General features: G+C 33.8%; 2 protein-coding genes and 1 long non-coding RNA gene across 3 annotated transcripts; 2 read left to right on the forward strand and 1 right to left on the reverse strand.

Annotated features, from left to right (window-relative positions):
- Nucleotides 1–373: 373 nt before the first annotated feature.
- atp6v0b (ATPase H+ transporting V0 subunit b) lies at nucleotides 374–8,259 on the reverse strand. The gene is made up of 8 exons (XM_056477830.1): nucleotides 7,999–8,259; nucleotides 7,262–7,310; nucleotides 6,990–7,073; nucleotides 6,627–6,704; nucleotides 6,212–6,281; nucleotides 5,615–5,666; nucleotides 5,334–5,524; nucleotides 374–2,665 (listed from the first exon to the last, which is right to left on the reverse strand). Exons 1-8 carry the CDS (start codon nucleotides 8,066–8,068, stop codon nucleotides 2,639–2,641), a joined length of 621 nt encoding a protein of 206 aa, XP_056333805.1. The 5' UTR covers nucleotides 8,069–8,259; the 3' UTR covers nucleotides 374–2,638.
- Nucleotides 8,260–22,089: 13,830 nt separating this feature from the next.
- LOC130236493 (uncharacterized) lies at nucleotides 22,090–23,735 on the forward strand. The gene is made up of 3 exons (XR_008838471.1): nucleotides 22,090–22,103; nucleotides 23,267–23,303; nucleotides 23,686–23,735. It is a non-coding gene; the product is annotated as an uncharacterized LOC130236493 (long non-coding RNA).
- A 1,120-nt stretch (nucleotides 23,736–24,855) lies between these two features.
- Nucleotides 24,856–26,728, forward strand: LOC130234939 (serine/threonine-protein kinase pim-2-like). Its single transcript, XM_056465287.1, has 5 exons — nucleotides 24,856–25,225; nucleotides 25,944–26,120; nucleotides 26,219–26,307; nucleotides 26,472–26,564; nucleotides 26,720–26,728. The coding sequence occupies exons 1-5, from the start codon at nucleotides 24,871–24,873 to the stop codon at nucleotides 26,726–26,728; spliced, it is 723 nt and encodes a 240-aa protein (XP_056321262.1). The 5' UTR covers nucleotides 24,856–24,870.
- Nucleotides 26,729–27,139: the final 411 nt, after the last annotated feature.

The raw sequence follows: 27,139 nt of genomic DNA on the forward strand, positions 1-27,139 counted from the left end.
AACATCTGTAACCTGTTACTGGCAATAGTATCGTTATAGAAAAACAACAGAGCTGATTATGTTATGTGTGCTGTTTGTTGTAACTGGCTATACTCTACAGTATATATTGAAATAACAACTGTGTGTTATTAACAAGAGAACAATTTAATAAGAGAATTAAAAAATGCTCTTTTTTTCCTTTTTTACTCAACTGTAAATAGTTGGGGGGGGGGGGGGGGGTTAATTTACTCCTATTGGCTAATCGTTCATAAAATATAAAGATAAAAGCCTCCTTTAGAGTGTAGAGCACCAGAATATAAATAAATGATTAGTCATTTGATAACCAAGTGTTTGAGTTCTGCTGCACTACACACAATAAAAAAAGACTGCAAAGAACTTTCACATTACTTTTAATTTCTCCAAGGACAATTATTTGAAGTCTAGAGGATCCACTTGTACACATCAAAACAATGGAATCACCACATTAACATATTCAACAATCACTGAAACAAGAAATGATTACAAGGTCATCTTTACCACACGGCTCCCGGAATAATGAGACTTAAAGTAGCCTCTCGGTGTGATCCATCATTACAACCAGGTCCAAGTTGGAATGTTTAAAAGAAACACTTATGCACATAAAGAAATAAAAAAAAAATGTATAGTAATTCACTCCACAGACCCAGTGCAAGACTAACGGACCATCTGAAAATGATTCACAAGACTAAAATGCTTTACATATTGGGTTTGTAAGTTGACTGATCATTATAACTTAGAGACAGACATTTAACAGTTGATTTCGGACATTCAGTGGTTAGTAAAGTCATGTTTAGTATGTATCTCCACTTCACAAACACATCAGAATTAGAAATAAAAAAGAATTTCAGTTGACCTAAGAAAAAGTCAGCTGATCTTGCGAGTTTGATCATAGTCATCATAACCAGTGGTTCAAACTGAGCACTGTTAGGTTTGCTAGATAACCTACAGACTTCAGCGAAGGAAAAACATTTAATTGTACATGAATGAAAAATAGGCTGTGGGCTGTACTGTTAAGCATTTCAGCCACTGCAAAAATTGCCAATGTCTTTCTAAAAGTTATTAAACTTGTGTTTATATTATTTTTGAAGTTGAGAAAGAACCATACAGCCTTATTTAAACTTGCAAACACGAAAACTGAAAAACTGAAAACTGATGACTTCAAAACTGACCAGCCTAATTTACTGCTGGTTCCTTTGAGATTTTCCTTTATATCAGGGGTGCTCAAACTCTGTCCAGGAGGGCCGCTGAGCATATTTTAGTTCAAACCCCAATTAAACACACCAGTAACAGCTAATCAACTCCCAAACAGGTTTGCCGAAGAAAGTTGGAGCAAAACTATGCAAGACACCGGCCCTCCAGGACAGAGTTTGGGCACCCCTGCTTTATATATTTGTAATTTATAAATTAAATAAGGTCTGTATTAAATGCAACTTGAGCATTTAAAACAGAGTTTCTCGGTGGTTTTATAATGTAAAACTACACACATCACTTTTATTTATTTATATTAAATTAACATTAAAGCTTTTAAAATAGAAAATGGTTAAAGGAACCAATTGTGAATTAGTTTTTAAAGTTTTGATGTCATTACAGCATATTCAGAATTAACCGACGCACCACAAAGAGTAAAAAGAGAATAGTACATATTGTTCATAAAGCTGAGACATCATACAGTAACCCGGGGGATAAAGACCACTTCTTGTTTCAAGAAAGAAAGAAAAAGAATACAAAAATTTAAACAAACAAACAAAAAGAAATCACAAGACAACTAGGAAAATACGGAATGGCAAACAACCTCATGCTTCACAAAACAGCAGATTTCTTTTTAATATGTACACACATCAGATTAATATATCCTTTAATCTTTAACCAACCAGAACTGAAGAGATCTACAAATTGAGGATCTACGCTGGCAGAAATAAGTTTGGAGATTCATTTTTACCATTATTATTTTGGTAGAACTTTTTTACTAAAAGAAAATTTGCTTAAATACAGCAGCTACGTGAAAGGAACACAACACATGAGAGTGAGATCAGATCAGCTCAACACGCAAACACAAGAATATCCTTGCATACGGCGACCAAGAGAATACTTCACGATTTACAGCCATCCAATGCAAAGAACCACACCAATGCAATTGAAATCACTTTTCTTGTACTGTACAGAACAATAACAGCCAACTATATATTGGAATTTGAGATGATTACAAACATAACACCCTATTTATGTCAAAACGGACCTCAACATCTGGCTTACTGACAAGTTGGTTCTCTCACCATATGCAAGATCATTGTTTATATTATTAAGCTATTTTATTAAATATAATACCTCTCGTTTTCAAACAGAACAATCCTCATGATGGATTCTACGTAATGAGATCGTATGGGCAAAAACATTAAGTGATATTTTCATTTTACAGAACTGAGAGATGTCAACCTAAGTGAACAAACGCCATCATGCACTCGTTTAAGACAAATTGGTGCACATACAATATTTCAATCTTCAGAAAATGATGGTTAAAAACAGACACAAAGGAAAATACATTTAAATAATTTACTATGTATTTACACCTCCGGTTTGCACCAGCAACACAGCATCTTTGATCTGTAGGTTGTGTAGTCGTCTAATTTCCCATTTTTACTTTCGATGTCTAAATGGAGAGAAACAAATATATAGTTAAATATCAGATCAAAAATCTATTCAATATGACAAACTTAAAAAAAAAACGTAAGTTTAACCAACACAATCTGATACTCAGTAATATAAATATACTACTGAAAAGACTGAATATTGAACGAATCAACAAAAAAAAAAATCATGAAAATCTTATCATTAGAGGCCATATTGCAAGTGTAAGCCTCGTGAAATGACTGTTTTAAAAGGAGTTGATCTGGTGTGGCAAATAATCTACATCTGAATTCAAGTATGCATGTCAGATACATTTACAATGTGTGACTGGAAATGTTGATAAAACATTCATTTTCCAGAGGGTGGACATAAGTTGCTAGATGGATATTAATGAGAAATAATTCAAAAGATCATCCTGGTGGAAACCAGATGGGGAAGAATATGCTTCATGACAGCACTTTGTCTGTTAACACGAGGAATAATATTAAGAAGAGAGGGGAAAAGGTTCATTTCAAACTAAGAGCAAAATTATATATTTATTAAAAAATAATATCCTTCAGTCAATCCATATTTTACTCACTGAAAGCAAAGTACAAGCTATCTGATGATTTAATGATAATGGAAGCCGAATAATGGGTGTATTGACAACACTACTAAATGTATACTGCTCAAAAAAATAAAGGAAACACTTGGAGTTACATTGTTGTTGAGTGTTAAGTGTTCCCTTTATTTTTTGAGCAAATGTATATTGATAATAGTGCTGCTGGAATATAAGATGACTTGATTTAAATTTAAATTTAAATAAAAAATAAAATAAATAAATAAATAAATAAATAAATAAAAAGAGCAGACTAAAAGATCAGGACAACTGCTTTAAAAAAAAAAAAAAAATCACATAATATTATTTGCAAGAAATCTTTGGATTTGTGTTTCTTCATTTATATTTTGGGCAACAAAAAGATTTGTGTTAGAAGAATCTGAGCGATTTCAAAATGTTTTAAATAATTTAAAACCCAAAACATTTATAATTAGTTTAAAATTCTCTGCTGTCAGTTGCACAAGTCTGATAAACTTGCTAACAACTCAGCACTTGCTACTTAAAGTGAAGCACTCGCACAAAACTAAAACATTTTTTAACATTAAAAGTATGCATCACACAGATTTTCTGCATTAGTTTTATTTTAATGCTGTGTTTTATTTAAAATGTCATGCTCAGTCAACTAAAGCTGCAGTCACACTGCACTTTTCACCCCATAGACTATTCATACGCATGCAAATGAAACAGACTGGAAACGCAAGCTTATGCAACAAGTTTAACAGATCACTGCGTTGGAAAGTTTAAGCTTGGTGAACTCTGAATTATTTTAAATTCTCAGAGATTTAAAATATGGACCAATTGCTTTTTATGTCTAATAATCTTGTTTAATCCCGCCCCTTTTCACAGTGCCGTATGACAGAATTTTGCATGCACAAACTCTAGTGCATAGGTCTCAAACTTGATTCCTGGAGGGCTACAGCTCTGCAGTTTTGCTCCAACCCTAATCAAACACAGCTTCAAGACTACTAGAGACTATTAAGCAGGTGTGAGTTGCAGCTGGTTGGAGGTAAACTATGCAGAGCTGCGGCCCTCCAGGAATTTATGTTGAGACCATTGCTCTAGTGCAGTGGTTCCCAACCCGGGGGTCGCCAAGAGCACTCTTGTTTTTTTCTTACTTTTCTGTTTTTTTTTTAAGAAATCAATTTCATTTATTAAATAATCCAATTCTGATTATTTGGGAATAAATCATATATAGAGAGATAAGAGATTTCATTAACGTCGAGAATGTTTTAAAGTGTATCGCGAGAGTGGGAACCTAGCCCAGAGCTTACGTTAGCAATTTTAAAAAAAAAAGACGCACGAAAGAGAAGATATGGCAAAGCGCCAGGGAGGAGATAAAAATGAATGTGCTAAAAAGAAAGCAAGGATTTATTTGGAAAGTTATCTTAAATTTGGTTTAACTGAAGCAATGGACAAGGTGAGAATTGAGTGTGTCAACTGTGGTGACAGACTGGCGAATAAAAGCATGAAGCCCTGCAAACTAAAGAGACATCAGAGCACCAGACACCCACAGACGGTTGGTAAACCCAAAGAATTTTTCCTAAGGAAAAAAGAACTCATGTCCAATAGACCCCAGAACATAAGAGATGCTTTAAAAAATGTCAGTTTAAAAAAAAAGGTTGGGAACCACTACTCTAGTGTGACCGCAGACAAAAAAAGTAACAAAAAAATGACATTATGAACCTGTATTTTAGCTCTCATGAAATTTCTTAACAACATACGGAACAGAAAAGAGAGTAATAATATAGGTAAAAAACAAAACAAACTGAAATTAAAGTGTCATTAACCATAAACAACATGTATTATAAACATCATAGCTAAAGCGGTTGATTAAAAAAATAAAAATTAAATTAAATGTGCTTTACTGTACCCAGACAATCATATCTCTCTCCGTTGTTACCAAAACAAATGTGTGCGCTTTACGTTTTGGAGTTAATTGCGCCATTTTAGTCATTTTGAAATATGTTGCAGTACATTTCAGATGATAAACAACTACTTTTCCAGTAAAGTGCTGTGCTTATTTAGAATTTAGAAAACCATGAACACAACAGCTTATAAAGAATAAAAAAAATCTATATTTAAAAAAACATACCTGCAAGATGGCTACGATCACTCCAAACAGTCCAATGGCACTGCCGAAAATTTCAACAATAAGAATCCTGACAAAGAGATTGGCATTCTGAGCATCCGCCAGGGCAGCTCCACTGCCCACAATGCCAACACAGATGCCACAGAAGAGGTTTGAAAAGCCAACCGTGAGTCCCGCACCGAACATGGAGTAGCCTAAAAGGACAGCACCAGTGTCATTCACTTGCCCAGCAAAAGTTAAGAGAAATATTAGACTTAGAATGACAGATTTAGAGCATCAAGTACCCGCTTGGTAGTTCTTTGACCCAATAGTCTCTGGAGTCGTGCCACTGAAGTTCTAAACAACATTAAAAAAATAAAAGAAATGTTTCATTTTAATGTTACTCATAAAGCTAATAGAAAGCATCTACTCTATTCTTGACACAAACAAACACACTCTACAGATACACTAAAACTGAAGTACCTAAGAAATATGCATGAGACAATAACCGGTTTTAAGGTTTATCGTGGTTTGGAAAAGTCAAGGTTTTAAAACAGCTAAAATTTTCTGTTGTACCATTCCTAAAGTATATGTAAGGGTGTTTTATGTGTTTTTTACATTTTGTAAAGAAATCTGTGTTTTTGAAACTAATGAAGATAGCAGAGGTTATTTATTTATGTGAATTATTAAGCCTGACACATTTAATGTTCCAAAATAAATTTAAAATCTCCTAAATTAAAATATATTGTGTTCAATGAGGGAAAAAGTTCACCCAGACATTTAAAAAGAACTTATTTTAAAATAATAATCATAATACCTTCATATTTGTATCCAAGGTTATTATACCATCAGAAACCTATACTGGCCCATGCCTACTAAGAAATGGGTAGGTTTTTACTTACCTCTGCCAAATTGCTAATGACAATTGCCATGATGATCCCATAAATGGCAACAGCTTCACAAAAGATAATACTAGGGGGGGAAAAGAATTGTCACAAAGTGGTAATGTAAGTCAAAAATAAAAAAAATAATAAAATCCACAAAAAAACAACAAAATAAAACTGAATTACCAGACAGATGGAATTATGTATAATTTAGAACATTCTAATAAAAGCAGATGAACATTCCACTAATTTAACTGCTATGATTTGCAAGGAAAATTTAAACAACACTGCACTTTTAACTTTTTGATTCTGATTTAATCATTAGTCACTGCGCAACAAACATATAAAATCTCTTGATTTATACAGAGGAGTCATTCTGCGGCGGTTTATCCTGAAGACTATCAGAATAAAAAAGAAAGTACATTCCATCTACCTGACAAGATTTTTGGTCTTGATTCTTGGAGCTTTAACTCCACCACCAATGATGCTGGACCCAGTGATGTAAATCCCCCTGCAGAGTCAAAAAACATTGTTTTTACAATATTAATAAACTGCTAGTACAGTACCTAGCCTTTAAAAGATTTATTCTTTTTAAATATTGTTAATAATACTATTATTGTTGTTGTTGGGTTTTTTGCATTACATTACATTTTGTCAAGTAGGCTACATATAAATAGAGTTGAATTCTTCATTTATGGAGCCATTTTAAACTTAAAGCTGAAAAAAGGGATATTGAAAACTACAATTCAAAATTTCCGAAGTTGCTTGACTAAAAAGAGGAAATGGACAGTCTTACCATGCAGCTCCAACAACAGACAGAGAAATGGCCAGGCCAATTCCAAGATTAGCCCACATAAATGGAGAAGTCTCTGTTAAAAACCTGTGACAAAAAAGGTCAGGTCATCTAAACATCATAAAGAACATTTAAATCATTTCCTGCATCTTAAATGAGCTAATGTGGATATCAGAACTACATGCTACTAATGTAACTGTAAACGTACAAGACAAGCCTGCTTAGCAATAACATAACATTACTGTATTTGAAGGATTGGTTTACATAATACATACCATGCTACATCAAATCGAAATCCAAGGTCAAAAATTGTATAGCAAATACCTGTGGACAAATAAAAACAACTTGGTTGGTGTTGTAAAGAGTTTAATACAAAGGTGATAGTGTTTATATAAAAAGGCGAAATTAAAAGCACTGTAATAACATTTAAAGTGGCACAATACACACACTTTTTCATACAGAGAGTCATAGAAGGAATACGTGAAAGCTCACAGTCATGTGAGAGCCATCTTCCTCATTTGCTCATAAAACCTGTTTAACAACCTTGTAGCAAATACAAAACAAAGCTATGCTGGCTACATATACAACTGCATTTTGCTACTCTTCAGTGTCATTACGGTCAATGTGTGGAAAAGAAACACCACAAATACATAATGACGTTCTTCTCATCACAGCAGGTGTTAAGTTATGCTTATTATTCACCAACAGAAGGTTCGATCCTATTTCTATAGCATATTATACAAGTATATAAATTTGACTTTACACCAATGTTTTCATTCTGACAACAGCTTGCATTATTCCTAAATGACATTAATATTATTATTATTTGGGGTAACATTAACGCTAGTCGTGCTAGTGTATGACAGCTAACGTCTGTTTAACAATAACGTTACGTCAAAAATGCTTATCTGCTAAAAAGAAGAATGAATTATTAATACGATTGAATGAATTAATTGCACCAATATGAATGTGTTATTTCTATGTATGTTTAAAGGGTTTTATTAGCACTTACCGACGATCAGCAGAGTCGCCCAGAAGGCCAAAGTGACCCCGGTGTATAAAATCGCGTGCCCGTTCATCATCAACTCCAACAGCAGCGCCAGATTTGCTATCTAAAGGTTCCTCCTCGAATGAACCTAAAGCTACTGTTTTGTTATTTTCCGCCGGATTGTCGTATTTTGGAGAGAAATGGATTGCTGTGAGCCCGTCGAAGCGGCGAAGGCTGGAAATCCTGCATCCATCAGAGGGGAAGCAGTCATCAGCTGATCATGTGACGAGCTCGAGCTGTGCACGTGACTCAAAACGTCACTCTCCCGTTGTCCCAAGCGCTGATCTCCAGTCAGCTCAATCGTTAGTTTCTCATTTTTGTTCATAGGAACTTTTAAATGTAAATTCACAGAAAGCACACGGCACAATAAAATGTGTACCCTGTTTGTTCTTACCTCTACAAACAGCTTTATAGCTGTATAGCTGAAGTCAGAATTACACCCTCCAGTATTTTTTTTATATATATATTTCACAAATTATGTTTAACAGAGCAAGACATTTTTCACAGAATTTTCGATATATTCTTTTTTTCTGGAAAAAGTCTTTCTTTTTTTTTTTTTGCCCTTTAACCGTAAATATTTCACCATAAATATTTTTTCAATTGTCTGCAAACCACAATTTTCTTCCTTAATTACCTCAACTCACTTAGTTAACCTAATTAACCTAGTTAAGCCTTTAAATTGCACTTGAAAAATTCTAGCAAAATATTATGTACTGTCATCATGGCAAAGATAAAATAAATCAGTTATTAGAAATGAGTTATTAAAACTATTATGTTTAGAAATCTTCTATCTAATGAACAGAACTTGGGAAAAAATATATAGGGGGATAATAATTCTGACTCCAACTGTACACTACCTGACAAAAGTCTTGGCGCCTATCCAAGTATTAGGGACAACAAATAGTAACTTGACTTCTGGTTGATCATTTGGTATCAGAAGTGGCTTATATGAAAGGCAAAGGCCTCTAGATTACACTTATTTTACCAAAATAAAATATGATCATACCTGAATTTTTAATTATTTAATTAGGACAGTAAGGTTTGACTTTGCTTAGACAAAAGTCTTGTCACTTAACAGAAATAATGTACAATATAAAATATAAAGTCGGGGTGCAGTGGAAAAAGAATCAATATTGTGTACGACTCCCATGAGCTTGAAGAACTGCATCCATACATCTCTGCAATGACTCAAATAACTATATTATTAATAAAGTCATCTGGAATGGCAAAGAAAGTGTTCTTGCAGGACTCCCAGAGTTCATCAAGATTCTTTGGATTCATGTTCAGTGCCTCTTCCTTCAATCTTACCCCAGTCATGCTCAATAATGTTCATTTCTGGGGACTGAGCTGGCCAATCCTGGAGCACCTTGACCTTCTTTGCTTTCAGGAACTTGTGGAGGCTAAATTATGATAAGGAGTGCTATCCTTCTGAAGAATTTACCTCTTCTGAGGTTTGTAATGTAATGGGCAGCACAAATGTCTTGATACCTCAGGCTGTTGATGTTGCCATCTACTCTGCAGATCTCTCACATACCCCAATACTTAATGTAAACCCAAACCATGAATTTTTTTTGTGTTCACAAAACTTGACTGATTTCTGTGAGAATTTTCGGTACACTTCGGTATTTAATAACCTTTCAACTGATTTTTAACTTGATCGTTAAACTTTAACGTAATCACCTACTTCATTTGCATCATGTTTTATCTTAGAAAATAACTAAAATCAATGCTAAATTATTTAAAAGATAATGTGATGCAACAGTGCAGCACATGAAAAGATTTAAAAGGTGACTGCAGGTCCAGGCAGTTATACGCGGGACCCCCCGTAAAACTACGCCTATTTAAAAAAAAAAAAGAGGAATAGATGAAAGCAAATGGAATTGTATTTATCTACACAAAGAAGAAACATGGATGCATGCAGTGACCTCGTCGCCTATGAGTGCCTGTTTCTCTGTGATGGAGGCATTTTCTTCATGTTTTGTCAAGTTGAGCATGGCACGCCTTCAGGTCTGATCATCATCATCATAATCAGTAATGTTCAGCAAGATCACATTTGTATTTGCTAACACATTTTTCAGAAGAAATAGTTTCATTTTAGACACCATTGCCATTTTTAATAATTAGTTGAACAGCTTGTTAGGAACAGAAAAATACAGAGTAGGCTATGCGTTATTGTAATATAATTTTATTTATGCAAATGGAATTGTTTTTATTGCTAAATTTTAAAGCCCTTTTACTGGCTGTACTATAAAAATGTCCATGTTCAGCATTCGATCGAATTAAACACAAATAAGAAGAAACATGTTTATATTCTGTGTTTAAATAAATAGTCAACGCATGCTGGCACAACATAAATCAGCTATTAATAACTAATATATAATGATTTTTGTGGAAGCACTAGAGAATCTTGCAGGAGTGCTGTCATAAAAATGTCAAACAACTAACAATAGTATATTACTGTAGCACATTTTATTTGAGAACATTTGACCTGGTTTCAGTTCTTAGTTCTTTCATTCATTCATTTTCTTTTCGGCTTAGTCCCTTTATTTTCATTTTAACTTTAATTAAAATATATTTATTTAGCTTCTTGCAAGTTAATTTACTATGCAAAGAAAAGAAAATTGTAATTTTTTTGGCATGCTGATTTAGGTGACATTGTAAATACAGGTCTGTAATCACCTTGTCATTTTGAAATTATTGCTTTTTTCTATTGAGTAGGAAAAGGTTGTTGTTGTTTTTATAGTATTCTAAGATCTAAGATTTGAAGTTTTTCAAATAAAATCAGTTGTTCACTGTATATGTTTGGCTTTTGTTTTTGCAATCCTGCAGAAAATTTAGAAATAATTATATTTATCAGCTAGTACATCGGTTATCTGCCTCCAAATATAAAGAGTTATCGTGTTAGCCAAAAATTCTATATCAATGCATCCCTAACGTAAGATGAAAAATGTTAGTAAATTTGTTTTCAATGCATCAGTCCTTGCCCACCAAACAAGCGAAAGTTTAGTTTTCTTCAAAATAAATCACAAAGATTTATTTCTAGCAAGTAAATAAATAACAAAAAAATGCAGTACCATATACTATACAATGGGCTAAATGCACAGCTTGTGTTTTTCAGCCAATGATGAACGTGCGATGAAAGCTTTATGTGACTATTTTCAATTTCATAAGCTTTCTTTTACAGCATCTACGTTGTAATGTAATTCAAATATATTCAGTTACATAGACTTAAGCACCCATTTGGTTGTTAAAGCGTAAAAAGAGACGAAAGAAAAACAAAACATACAGAAGGTGCATAGCTGTACATCTCAGAACCAGCATTGAAACACACTGTCCTAAAGGTATTCACTCAGCTATCAGTAACCAAGTTCAACTCTGTAGATTACCTGTCTCTTCTCCTCTAAACTTTTGCTGTGTGGGTCAAAGGAAGGGCTGACTGTATGGTTGAATACTGCCCCACGAAGCATTCAACAAAGACAAAGGAAGTCCCAGCACTTCTTCACATCCAGGACAACAGGGAGGCCTGAAACTGAAACAAACAAATTGGATTTTAAAAAAGTTTGAATCCATTTAACTTTGCCTAAGTTACACTAAAATAATTTTTATTTTACTTGCCATGAAACACGCTCTTCGCTATGGTCAATCTCTTGATCCTGTATCCTTGCCACACACTTGGAGATGGTTTGGATGATATGTGGTTGTATCTAAAGGGTATTGAAAAAATATTACATAAATCCTGAGAACAGCACCATTGTTTATATCAATATTTCAGCTCTAAACAAGTTAAAAAGCAACCGAGTAGCAGTTCTCCATACAAAATGAAAAGCATGAATGATTTACTGAATCACTGACACTGACTCCTCTGGCTAAATGACAACCAAAATCACAAAAGAGAAAGTGTTTTAAGTATTTGTTCATTTAAAATTTAACGTTACACCATCTTTAATCTAACGTTAAAGATTGTGATTTGTTTGTGAATGAAACCAGAGTATGAAGGTGAAAGCAAACGAGCTAATAATAACATTTAGCACAAAGAAACAGGTAATAGCTTGTAGGCAATATTTACCCCATGCACACAGTGAATGTCATTTTGGCAGACTCTGTCAAAATAAAAGCATTATCTTTAATATAACGTAATACGAAACGTATAACTTTAATAGGACCGCGTCGCGTGAGTAACTTACTTTTTTATAACTTACTTATAACTTACTGTTATAACTTTAACGAAAACCGCGAGTGATCAAACCACGGTTTATACTGTTTAAACTGTAAATACCGAATCATTTTCTCACGATGTTTAATTTAAGTTTAACCTCAGACTGCTTCAGGGTGCATTTTAACCTACAGAGCATTTATTTTAAATATCACTTACAAAAATACAAAACATTTGAGTAGTGGCACTTTACGTTACATGGTCATAATTGATAAATAAATCAGTTTACCTGTTGCTGGAAGAGTTTACCTATCTTGCAGGAAGATTACGTTTAAAATAACGCTGCGCATGCGCACGTGCCCATATCTCCAACGGCCGTCTTTATTACATTTTTTGAAGAATACAAAAACATATCACATGACAAAATGACACAAAAATTATTATTACAGGTGGCTATTTATTCATGTTTTAATGAAAATAAAGTTCATTCAATCATTGTTAACTTGTTATTACATAATAGTAATTATAATAGTGTATTAATATTAACAAGCACATTTTGGATTTAAATAACGGATTATCATTATTAATTACTGTTTTACTGAGATAGATATTAAAGAGTCAGTACCAAAGGCAGAGTGGAACTATAATGCAAAGACCATACTGCAAAAATGAGTACACCCTAATGATTGTTTTGTTAGAGCATTGCTTCAGAAATAAAACATTAGAGAATTTTTTTAGAGCAAAATAATTGTATTTTATTTTTTTTTAAGTGTTATCTTAAATTCAACAGTTGAAAACCTGGCTATTATTTATAAATTTACCAAGTGAATATAAAAAGAAGACTCGAAAAAAATGGATGGGAAATTTCAAAATGGTATTTCTAATGAATCTCTCCATACCCATCATGGAGAACGAAACCTGAAAAACAATAAATAAATAAATAAAGACGCATATATATATATATATATATATATATATATATATATATATATATATATATATATATATATATATATATATATATATATATATATATATATATATATATATATATATATAAATGAGTAAATAAATCTATAAATTCCTGCATAAATAAAATAATAAATTCATTAATAATAAATATAAATTCACAAATTCCTGCATAAATAAATATATAAATAATAAATAGTGCGGGCAGGTAAATAATTAATAAATAAGTAATACATTTTATGAACGTTTGGGGGAATAAGAAAATGCTAAACTGAAGGTTTATTTTCCCTCTTTTAAATTTTAATTAATTCATTTTCATTAGCATGTTAGCCTGAGGAAAAGTTAATACGGAACTACGTTCAAGACATTTATAAACGTTTGAAAGGGGGGAAATAAACTTTCAGTTTAGCATTTTCTTTTCCCCAACTCGTGTAATTTTATATATATTTTTTTATTCCTTTGCAATATTATTTAATGTTTTGTTTATGCAGGATTGTATGGGTTTATTTACTTATTTAGTTATTTTGCGTATATTTATTTATTTATTGTTTTTGCAGGTTTGCAGGCCCTCCATACACCCCCGCCCTCACACACACACACACACACACACACACACACATGAAAAAGCAACAAAAAATTAATGCCTATTACTTTGTGCTGATTTTTAAAAATATATATTTTTTAAATGGGCCAATCACGTTTCAGCTTGGTGTTTTTGGAATTTAGAATGCCGTTTGACGTTCCATCACGTTCTAAAGTTCTAAAGTTGACGTTCTGCTGAATTTACCTCATTACTCACGATTTACTGGTAGTGTGCAGATATACGAAGACTCTCTTTGATAGATCAGCTTTACCTACAGTTAATTGTTTGTAGCTTTGTTGTGCTTTTCAAATTTCTCGTTTTTAAGACTATTTACTCCTTCAAAATGTTTACATTACTCGGAGTAATTGCTTTAGTCCTGCGAGAAAGGACCGTCAACAAAACCCACTCAGATCGAGAAGAACCCGTGGAGAAAAACACTCCATCCACGATGACCAGTGATGGTAAATCATATACCGATGTTATAAGAACACCAAAGTTTGCATATAGGGCCCTACACTCGTTGTCGTTTAAGTTTTTATTATTCATTTTAAAACTATCTTTAATTAGTTTTATTAATCAGTTAGTCTATAACATTCAGTCCGTTGTGTATCTACAGTTAATTTAGTATATTATTCTCCATATTTCCAAATCAGCAAGTGAATTTCTTGGATAAATTTATTTAAACGTTTAGATCAAGTTTGCCTGTATACAATTTTTTTGTAGCTCTGGGCAGTTTTCATCACAACTCATGTGCAGGAGGTCTTTTGGTTTTAAATGTCTCATAAATGAAACGAATGAGCAGTATCTAATTTAATCTGTAACAATCTGTATAGAGGCTGAATAAGCTGCTTTGAGATTTTCAATTCTGATTTGATAAATATACCAAAGTGACTGAGAAAGTCTGTAATGCATTACAGTGTAATAGATATTGTAATACAAAATTAAAATAAACAAAGTCATCATCATACAATTTATTACATAGCATACACGTTCATATTGTCATGCATTTACACAAAATTGCAATTAATTGCTTTAAGGTGATGTTTCATTTATGATAAAATGACAACTTAATATTTAACTTAAGGTAGGAGCTGTCAAAACACAAAAAGCATGACAAGCACATCCATGCATGTTGAAACCACAAAACTAAACCCCACACAGTCACTTTATAATTTATATCATCCATTGATATGGCTAAATAAGATTTCATTTGTAAAATCAGAAAGAAAAAACTTAGTTATCGCATATTTTTTCCTCTTTTAAGGTCGAGAAATTATTGGCAGGACTGAACACCTGTCATCGGAGGAACCAAACACCAGTGGTTGTCCAGTCCATGTTGATGACCACAGTGATGTCCTCCATTCTCCCAGCACTGCACCGACCCTTCAAACTTCAGACCATGCTGCAGCTCAAAGTATTGACGGCGTCCCTACAGTCTGTGCCATGTCCGACTGTAGTGAGGAGGATGTCCTTCAGGCTGCAGTGCCTTTGCTAGCTGACATGTGTGCACGTGTTCTTCAGGACACTGAGCCACAGTCATGCCAGCAAGAGGATATGGAGAAAACTGTGACTGGTCAGTTTGTTAACTTACTCACCATTAAGTAATTCAATGAACATGTACAGATTATACGGCAGTTTAATAGGGGTGTAATAATAAGTGGTTCAGTTAAATTTCAGTATGGTTTGTGAAAATATGGCAAAACTTTGCTTCTTTGTTTTGTTAGTTGTAAACATTAACAGTTTAAACATTTTATTAAATGCCTGCTTGGTTGAAATAATAAAAGAATTGGTTACACTTTACAATAATGTTCCATTAATTAATGATATTAAATTTTTTTGCTAACATTAATTAAGAATAAAAAATACGCGTACAGCATTTGTTGTGAACAATATAAAATACTAGCATTTTTAACCCATAAAAAAAAAGAGCAAGAAAAACAATTAGAAAATACAATTAGCTAAAAATTATTGTCCAAAATTAAGGAACACTCAATATTTATTAATTTCATTCATTCACATAGATGTGTTTTGTCAATGTTTCATTACTCGGAAAACTACTGAGCATTTACATGGAGCAGTGTCACTTTTTCAATGTTAATATTTCATTTATCAAATGTGAATAAAACAATCCTTAGTTATTACATATTTTTTCTTTTTTAAGGTCGAGAAATAGATGGCAGGACTGAAGACCTGTCATCGGAGGAACAAAACATCAGTGGCTGTCCAGTCAGTGTTGATGACCACAGTGATGTCCTCCATTTTCCCAGCACAGCACCGACACTTCAAACTCCAGACCATGCTGCAGCTCAAAATATTGACAACGTCCCTACAGTCTGTGCCATGTCCGACTGTAGTGAGGATGATGTCTTTCAAGCTGCAGTGCCTTTGCTAGCTGACTTGTGTGCACGTGTTCTTCAGGTGAAGGATACTGAGCCACAGTCATGCCAGCAGCAGGATATGGAGAAAACTGTGACTGGTCAGTTTGCTAACTTCACCATGAACATGCACAGATTAGAATAGAGTTTAATAGGAGTGTAATGATAAATAGTTTAAAAGTGTTCCATCAGTTAATGTTAGTTATGTATTTATGAAAAAAGAATTAAAAAATCCCTGCACAGCATTAATCAATCAAAATACAACATTTACTAATGTATTATTAAAATTCAAGGTTATGCATTTTAAAGAGATAGTCCACTTAAAAATAGTATTCTGCCATCATTTACTCACCCTTGACTTGTTCCAAACCAGTACATGTTTTGTTCTGTCGAACAGAAAAGCAAATATTAAAGCCTGTAACCATTGACATCCAAAAATATTGTTCTTTTTTAGGTCGAGATATTGATGGCAGGACTGAAGACCTGTCAGTGGAGGAACCAAACACTAGTGGCTGTCCAGTCCATGTTGATGACCACAGTGATGTCCTCCATTCTCCCAGCACTGAACCGACCCTTCAAACTCCAGACCATGCTGCAGCTCAAAGTATTGATGACGTCCCTACAGTCTGTGCCACATCGGACCGTAGTGAGGATGACGTCCTTCAAGCTGTAGTGCCTTCGCTAGCTGAGTTGTGTGAACGTGTTTTTGAGAAGAAGAAAACACATTTCGGTCAGTTTGCTACCTTGACACTCATTCATTAATTCAATGAACATTAACAGTTTTATCTCAGTTTATAGGGCGTAACTATAAATATTTCTGATCAATTTCATTACAGTTTGGATAAAAATTTTATAAAATAAACATAAAAATGCTTGTGATTTTTTTTATTGCTATTATCAATTGTGACCACAAATATATATATATATATATATATATATATATATATATATATATATATATATATATATATATATATATATATATATATATATATATATATATATATATATATATACAAAGAAGTTAAAGCTCTAATAATATAATAATAATCAAATAAATAAAAAGTGAGAAAAAGTGAATTCTACATTAAATTATATAAAAATATATTTGAATATATATATACAGTTGAAGTCAGAATTATTAGCCCCCCTGAATTATGAGCCCCCTGTTTTTTTTTTTCCCCAATTTCTGTTTAACGAAGAGCAGATTTTTTCAACACATTTCTAAACATAATAGTTTTAATAACTCATTTCTAATAACTGATTTCTTTTATCTTTGCCATGATGACAGTAAATAATATTTGACTACATATTTCAAGACACTTCTATACAGCTTAAAGTGACATTTAAAGGCTTAACTAGGTTAATTAGGTTAACTAGGCAGGAAAGGGTAATTAGGCAAGTTATTGTATAATGACGGTTTGTTCTGTAGACTATCGAAAAAAAATAGCTTAAAGGGCCTAATAATATTGACCTTAAAATGGTTGTTAAAAATGTTAAAACTTCTTTTAATATAGCAAAAATTAAACAAATAAGACTTTCTCCAGAAGAAAAAAATATTATCAGACATACTGTGAACATTTCCTTGCTCTGTTAAACATAATTTGGAAAAAAAAATTTAAAAAGAAAAAAAAAAAAAAATCAAAGGGGGGCTAATAATTCTGACTTCAACTGTATATGGATTTTTCAGTCATTGAAACAAATTGGACAATTACTATTATTAAAACCTTTACTGTATGCAAAACTAAAACTAAAAAATCTGCCAAATTTTATTAGACAGAAAAAACACCAGTTATATTTAAGTTTTTAATAAAATAATGATTTTTTTCAGAAATAAATAAATGAAAATCATCCAGAAAATGCAAGAACCTAAAATTATTGTTCAAAATTCTGGAACATCTGACTATTTATTAAGGTGTTGTACCCACTCTTGTTCATTCATGCAGAGAGATGTGTGGGAACGCTACTGAGCACTAACATCCAACAGTGTCACTTTATCCCTGATTTGATCTGTCTTTTTGTCCCTATTTTGTACACATTGACTGAACTCAAAGCCCTGCACCAAAATGGTTAGATGCGAATAGTTACACCCCTACAGTTTTAGTTTATGCTTCAGACTGACTTAAATATACATATTGTTTAAATGTTTTTGATAACTAACATACAGCTATTTTTTCTTATAAAAACTAAAAAGTAGCTCTTAATTAGATTTAGAAATAGTAAGTGTTGTCACATTTTATGTCAACATATCTGATTTCTCTTTTAACAGTCATCAATTCACGCAAATATGAAATTGGTGATGAGCTCGGTGAAGGTGGTTTTGGAACCGTCTATGCAGCGACTCGTTTGGATGATGGACTTCAGGTAAGGATCTGAATTGTAAAATTACTCTAGCCAATCATTTTTGTCCTGTTATTCTTGTCTCACCATTTGCTTTTTTCATAATTCCTAAACATCTATTCTTTTGTTTTGTTGATCAGGTGGCAGTGAAATACTGCTCGATATACTGCACGAAGTTCATCAGCATTGTAAGACTGTGCTCTTTGTTTCTCCTCTGTTTCACAATTTTACACTTCAAACTTGTCATGCTAACATTAAAGGATTAGTTCACCCATAAATGAAATTATGTTATTAATTACTTATCCTCATGTCATTCCAACCCCCCCGAGACCTTCATTCATCCTCAAAATACACGAGACTAAAAAACAAAGTGGACAAGGTTTTTGGTTCCTTTTCTGGACTTTTAACATCTCATTGCAATTGATGAAGGATGAGGGATTTGTGTTCCTGGGGGTAATTAATAACAGAATTTTCATTTTTGGTGAATCAATCACCAACTCACAGACTGCAAATGAAATTTTAGTAGACAATCAACTGCTTGTCCAAGCCTGATTTCAATTCTTTTACCACTGATTCATTATAAAAACTTTCTTTCTTCTAGGATGGCTTTGCTCAGCCACTTCCAATAGAAATTGCTCTTCAAATCCTTGTGAATCAAGGCCCAAGTGTTCCTGAAATTATTGAGCTTCTGGACTGGCAGGTGGAACATGGCTTCTACCTCATGGTCCTGGAACGGCCCATACCCTGTCAGCCCTTGAACGCTTTTATAAAAAGCTATGTTGGCCCCATTGAAGAAGATGCCATTCGGTTTATCATGAAACAGGTGGTAGTCGCAGCTCAAACCTGCTGCCAAAGGAAAGTGTTACACCGAGATATTAAGCTGGAGAACCTCCTGATCAACCCGGACACCCTTGAGGTCAAATTGATTGACTTCGGGTGTGGGGAAATCCTCAAAGATGAGGCTTACACAACCTATTCTGGTATGTATGATCCCTTAAACTGTGGTGATGAGTTGAGGGCTTTTCATACTTGACTCTGAGTGGACCAAGCTCTCAATCAAATGAATCCTTGCATAGGAATGGATATTCAATTAAAATGGCATGTTGATTGAAACAAAATCTCTCTCCTCCAGGCACAGAAGAGTATTGCCCTCCTGAGTTTCTGGTGACTGGCAAATACCACGGAGAACCAGCGACAGTGTGGTCTCTCGGGCTAGTCTTGTTTGTAATGCTTTTCTGGAAATTTCCAACATTACGTGAACTGAATACCATCATGAAAAAAGACATCGAAGGCCTGTCAGAAGGTGAGATCTTCATTTCAACAAAGAACAGTTTTAATTTTTAGTCTCAAGGCAGGGGCATGAAATGTTGCTGTTGTATGAGCTCGTATGCGATTTTCCCATAAGGAGAAGTTGCGGAAATCATTGATGCTTGTATGGCTATTGCTCATACTGTGTGAGAAGAACTTACGAGCTGAGCGTAGCAGTTGTCGAGCTCCGTATCATTTTTAAACACATGAAAAGTTCAGGATGTGTTTGTTTAAATTCATGAGGTGTGTGTGGCTGAAGTAGTCAATAGACATACTATCTGAAGTGGACTAATCAGTAGAATAAACCCACTCAAGAGTAACCGCTGCATGATGTGTCATGCATTTCAGAGTCATCAGAAATGATAGTTTACAGAATACAATATATTTCACTCTTTAATTCAACAATACAAGTTTCTAGCACCGCAGCATCTTCTTGTCATATTTCTTTTGCATTGTTTTCTTATTTTATGCAACAAAACTAGCATAAACCTAGTTAGGGCTGGGCGATACTGCAAAATTTGGTATCGATCCGATACCAAGTAAATAGAGGGCCTTATCGATACTAAAAAAAGTATTTAAAGTTTTTACTTTAAAAAGCATGCACTTGAACCTAAGTGTACTTTTCTGTAGGGGAGAACAGTGTGTGATGATTTATAAGCTTTAATTAAATGTATTTGTTAAAACCCAGGACAAATTTGAAACACTTTTAAGCCAAATAAAAACATTTTTATTATTGTAGTGATCTTGGATTGCAAACACACTTATTACTAGAGAACGATGATTTTTTTTAACTTCAGTCTGGGGTTTTTGTTCAGAAACAATAATATAATAACAAATCCATTTCTCTTTTAGCACTTCTTTAATGTCTTTAAACAAATAAATGTAAAACAAATATGCATTTCAAATACATTTTTAATAAACAAAGACCACAAAATTATTACTGGCGAACAAATGTTTTAAAAAAAAGTTCAGTTTCTATTCACTGTTTTGTTCAAAATAACAAAATAAAGTGTTTCTCTTTCATTAGACACTAAACATTGCCTTATTTTATAAACAAAGTGCAAACAGTTTCTTGTATATAATGAGGGATATTCTGACATTTTCATGTTTTAAGTTTATGGTATCCAGTGGTGGCCAGAATTATTAGAACACCTGTATTCTCAACAGCTAAAAATGTTTTAAATGTTTTTTATTATTATTTCCTACTAACACACTACAGCAAAAGATAACCGACTTAAAACTATTTTTTTAGCTGGTGAAAAAACTACTGTTCTAATCATTTTGGCCATCATTGTGTATTTTTAAATTCCAAAACAATTCATATAAATAGCAGGTATATATGCTGACTATATAGGCTTTATTTAATCAGCCTGATGATGAAAGTAACAAGTTCAACTATGACCAAGTAATTCTTCAAATTGGCATTAACTAATACTGAATGTCTTATATAACTCAATTATTAATTTCACCACTGTTGCTAGCTACCTGGATATTCATCGCCTCTCCAAAATGACTCTGCCAGTGACCTCTGTCTCAGGGCTGGCACTGCTAGTATTTAGTGCGAGTTGGTGCTACTTTGCTTTATGGTCAGTTCAGTAAGTGACTGTATTATTATCAATAACGTGACTTGTTTAGCACTAAAGTTTGTAACATACAAAAACGTAAAAAACTAAATTCATGAGGTGTGTGTGGCTGAACGAGTCAATCTGACATACTATCTGAAGCTGACCAATCAGGAGGATAATCTCCTGAAGTATATTTCACTTTTTAATTCACATACCAGGTATACTGGTCTCCCAATGCTGAAAAAAAGCTGATATATGCGAGAGAGGGAGAACGAGAGAGATAAACTCTGAAAGCAATGTCTACCTATGTCCATGGACACTATATACAATCTTCTGATTTTCATAATCTACAATCTTCACACCATGTATGCCTGCCTTTAGACAGAACAACAAATGAACTTGTGGCCTAATTAGGATGATCGTCTAGATCAGGGAAGGGCAACTTAAAATCCTGGATGGCCAGACTTTTCCTCCATTACTAATCAAACAAACCCGAACCATCTAATCAATGCTTTCAAGATCACTGGAAAGCTATAGACACATGTGTTTGACGAGAGTTGGAGCTAAACTCTCCAGGATAACGGCCCTCCATGAGCAAAGTTGCACATCCCAGATCTACTGTAGATCATTTGAGTGTCAACAAATTTCAAGGTAATAATCATATGTCACTCTCTTCTTTCTGCACAGAATGCTGCGATTTTATGCGCTGTTGTCTCAAGACAGACCCCAGAGAGCGGATGGAACTGGAGCGACTCAACCTCCACAGCTGGCTTAAGGTAAATACATGTTAATGAATTAGAAGTATTTTTGATTTGATTAGTTTGTAGGTAATAGGCATTAGATTAGTACTAATTCACTGCACAGAGAATAAGTTGCAGTGCTATATGATAAAAGCTTCTGAAATTACATAGATATTTACATTAGATGCCGCCTACGCTATTTTTGTCTATTAGAAGGAATGCGTCAATAGAGCTGCCATTTTTGTAAAGGGTAGTGCTCCTTTGAAATGAATGTGGGACCAAGGTGCAGTGGAGGACTGGCTATGTAGAGCCAGACATATCAAGCCATATATACATATATTTATGATCGTGAGTTTTCCTGGTGGTCAGTATGCAAATATTTTTAATTCAATTATGAAAATTATAATTTTACATCACTTTTCTACATCGATAGATAAGTGACCGCACGGCCATTCCTGACAACGAACATATGTTTGTGTGCATGGAAATGTATTATCTTCCCTCCTTGTTAAATTTGATCTAATCTGTTTCCTGAAACACACACCCTGGCCTGCTTTCACTTCTCATTCTAACGGAAGGAGCGATTCGTTTGTGAATGAATCTCCGTTATGAACAACTTGTTCACTTAGGCGGCAATAATACAAGTTTCTAGCACCGCAGTGTCTTATTGTCATATTTCTTTTGCATTGTTTGCTTATTTTATTTAACAAAGCTAGCAAAAGCCGTGTATTTAGTGCGAGTTGGTGCTACTTTGCCTCATGGTCAGTGCAGTAAGAGACTGTATTATCATCAATAACGTGACTCGTTTAGCACAAAAGTTTGTAACATACAAAAAACGTAAAAAACGAAATCTTACCTATGAAATGTTCAGCCTTTGTGCTTTGTTTTCTTTGTTTGCTCGTTACTACAACCATACACAGCGCCAAAGTCCAACATCTTCACATTGGCTTTAGTCTTGACTAGTGCGGTTGAATGACTTTTGTCCTGAATGACTTTTGAATGACTTTTGCACTGTACAAATGTGGCGGCACTATTGACTCACGCTCAGGGTCCGTACGCAATATCTAGTGTATATATCTATGCTGAAATGATTTGACCTGGTCTTCAATGTCCAGTTTCTTTACTTTAGGCATGTTGCCCATATTTGTTTTATGCAGTTTGTATGATGACAATGAATACGATTTCTGTTTCTGTTTCAGACCAAAGAAGAGGAGAATAAGATCAGCGAAATAATTGGTCAGTTTGGTACTGTTAACCCAACACACGCATACACAGACACTTTTTATGGCAACGTCTTTATTAATGTCAATATTTAGTCAACACTCAGCATGTTTTAATGCGTTTTGTTTAATAATAGATGATAAACAGCTAAACGGTTTTTCCACATTCAACAAGATTTCAATATTTGTTTGTTTATGTGTGTGTGCTGAATATTTACATTTTACATCAAGAAAATGTATTTCTATAACTAGTACAGTTCATTTAAATAGTCCTGTTATGTGTGAATTTATTTTGAAGTACAGATATTAGGTGCGTATATGAATCATATAATAGCCTTCGATTAAATTCTCTACTGATTGACACTTTATATTAACATCTTTGATTTATCTTTTGACAGTCATCAATTCATCGTCTTATGAACTTGGTGTTCTGCTGGGTAGAGGAGGCTTTGGACTTGTTCAAGCAGCAACCCGACTGGAGGATGGCCTTCAGGTATCAATTTCCATGAATTAATGTTTACAGTAGATCACTGCTTTAACTCTTAAGGCCCAAGGTGTTTTTTACATGCATTTCTTATTTCTCTTTGCTATTTGGGCTTATTGGAACCTAATTAGAATAAAAATCTAAGTATCATCTTTTGATATGATGTACTTTTAGAGAAAAATGATGTTCATATATGTGGACTTGTGGTCCGAATTTACATAAAACACTTTTTCCTGAGTGTTTTTAATGCAATATGTATAATATAACAGAATTTTTTTTAACTTACTTTGACTACCAGAGAGTAAAAAAAAAATATTTCCCCAATTTCGGACAGTTAATAGGTTTGGGACATTCCATATGCTGCAAAAAAGTTGACACTGTATGTCTGTAACAAAATATAAAACATTCAAAGCATTGTAAATAGCCACTTAAGAGCTAAAATGTGCTGTCTACGTATGTGGACACTCAAGCCCTAGGAGGTTAAATCAGAGTATCAGATAAAAATAATGGATAGATATGTGATTATTATTTTTGTGCTTAATTAAACTGCTTTTTTGCATTTATATTCTTGGAACTCGACATGTCTGTTCAGTGTTAACGACTGAAATATCAGCCTGATCTCATAAGAAACTTATTACTTTTTGCCAGTTAGTGGCTAATAGGTATGAATTCATAATTCGAGTTAATTCATATGAAAGAGTAAAATTTTTAAAAGGATGTATGGTCAACCTGGATGAGCAAATTACACCAATGAGAATGTACAAATTCATATGAATTAACCACTAAATCAAAAACTTACAAGTGTTGGAAAAATATGAACTCTGAACACAATAATTTTGTATAATTCTAATTCTATAACTCTATACATCTATTTTTGTTTTGTTGAACAGGTGGCAATTAAATTTGCCCACACCGAGAACGTCAAGTTCATCAACATTGTAAGTAGGCTGTGCTTTTCTACTCTTATTGACTGTTTCACTTCCGAGTATCTATAAATCACTAGGAAAACTGTTATTGTCAACATATTTTTTACATGATATCCATCCAATCATCATAACAAATATATTTCTTCCAGGACGGCTACTCGGAATCACTTCCAATGGAGGTTGCTCTTTCTGTTCTTGCAAACCAAGAACCCGCATTACCTGAAATAATTAAGCTTTTGGACTGGCGTGTGGACGAGGACGAGTACATCATGGTCCTTGAGCGGCCCATGCCCTCTGAAGAGCTGGCCACCTTTCTCCTGCGCCAAGAGTCAATCATTGACGAGGATGTGGCACGGGTTATCATGCGGCAGGCAACATTGGCAGCTCAAGCGTGCTGCCGACGCAAAGTGTTTCACCGCGATATTAAGATGGACAACATCCTGATCAACCCGGACACCCTCGAAATCAAATTGATCGACTTTGGATGCGGGGAAATCCTCACCGATGCACCTTACAGATGTTTTGCTGGTATGTACGATCCCTGAAAACTGTGAAGCGAGTCTCAAACTGTAGTGATGAGTTCACAATAGACTCTGAGTGGGTCAAGCTCTTACGTAGCATCATAGAATGGAATCCACTAATCAATTTATATTAAAGATTTACACTATTTACTCTTCTTTGAGTGATTTTTAACCTTTAATGAGTTTCTGCTGTTGAAAACAATTGAAGATATTTTGAAGAAAACTGGAAACCTGTAACCAGTTAGTAGAAAAAACAAATACTATGGAAGTCAATGGTTACAGGTTTCCTACTTTCATCAAAATATCTTCTATTGTGCTCAACTGAAGAAATTCAAAAGGTTTAAAACTAGTCAAGAGTGAGTACATGATGGCTGTTTTACTTTCTAGGTGAACTATCCCTTTAATGCATAGGTCTCAAACTCAATTTCTGGAGGGCCGCAGCTCTGCACAGTTTTGCTCCAACCCTATTAAAACACAGCTGATCCAAATAATCGAGGTGTTCAAAAAAGTCATGAACACTTTCATTAGTTGGATCAGCTGTGTTTGATCAGGGTTGGAGCAAAACTGTGCAGAGCTGCGGTCTTCCAGGAATTGAGTTTGAGACCTATACATTAATGGAAACTGACAAACATTGCTTAATCTCTGTTGTAAATTGAATAATTATTGCACAGTAATGGCTATTTGATTAAATAAAATGAATAATGGTTAAAATCTCTCTCATTCAGGCACAGATCAATATGTCCCACCCGAGTTTCAGATGAATGGCGAGTACCACGGTGAACCAACAACAGTGTGGTCTCTCGGAGTACTCCTTTATGTGATGATGTGTGGGGATTTTCCAAATCGACAAGACCTGCAAATGATCAGACGTAACATCTGGACCAAAGATCACTTGACAAAAGGTAAAATCTCTATTTGGGTAAAGGAAAAGTGGTCAATCGGAATAATACAAACTAGAATTGTGAAGTAAATTTGCGCTCTCCCTCTTCTTTCTGCACAGAATGCTGTGACTTGATCCGCTGCTGTCTCCAGATCGAACCAGAGCAGCGAATTGAACTTGAGAAACTAAGTCTCCATGACTGGTTTAAGGTATTATTTACATTTTGAAGATTTTTGATATTTGCCTTCATAATCAGTGTTTTTCTGTATGTTCCTAAGTTCTCATTTTTTTCATTTACATATATTGCCTCTTTTTTTAGATGTTCTTTGGTTAATGCATTAAATAGCAGACCTCAATTTTGTTTTTGTTTCAGACTGAAGACATGGAAAGACCTGCACCCGAGGACCTGCTGGTTCATCGGCTGTCATGGGATTCCCAATTTTTTTATATTCCTTTCTTTTTACTTGTTACTACTTGTTTACTTGTTTCTTTTTACTTGTTGTTTCTGTACTGTATTATATTTTTGTTTGACTAATTATTGTAATTAAAACAAAAAAATAAATAAAAAATTTTAAACACTGAAAAAGACATTATTTGATCATATATCTGATTATTTTGTAGAACTACTAATGATAGTAGTGCAATTCATAAAGAAAAAAACTGTAAGGTGGCCATGATAGCAACCCACTGCCGAATGAAGGCCATAGAAATCTACAGGCTGTTTGTTAAAGTTTTAAAGTGCAATTCACAAAGACAAATTGCACTTACCAATAGAATACACATTTCTTTCATTGCCACTTCTTTTTTTTTTTTTTTCTCATACATGTTATATAATTTATTTGACTACTGACAGTAGTGCAATTAAAACAAAGACGAATAAAAACTAAGAAAAAACAAAAAGAAAAAAACATTGTATGGCACCATGATAGCAACCCAGTGCTAAATCAGGCACGTAAAAATCTTTAGGCTGCCAGTTTGAAAGTTAAATTCACAAAAATTCCCTTTTCTTTGACACTTTTTTTTCATCATCACTGTTATGTT

The sequence above is a fragment of the Danio aesculapii genome, chromosome 2, assembly GCF_903798145.1.
Source record: "Danio aesculapii chromosome 2, fDanAes4.1, whole genome shotgun sequence".
Taxonomy (NCBI): Eukaryota; Metazoa; Chordata; class Actinopteri; order Cypriniformes; family Danionidae; genus Danio; species Danio aesculapii.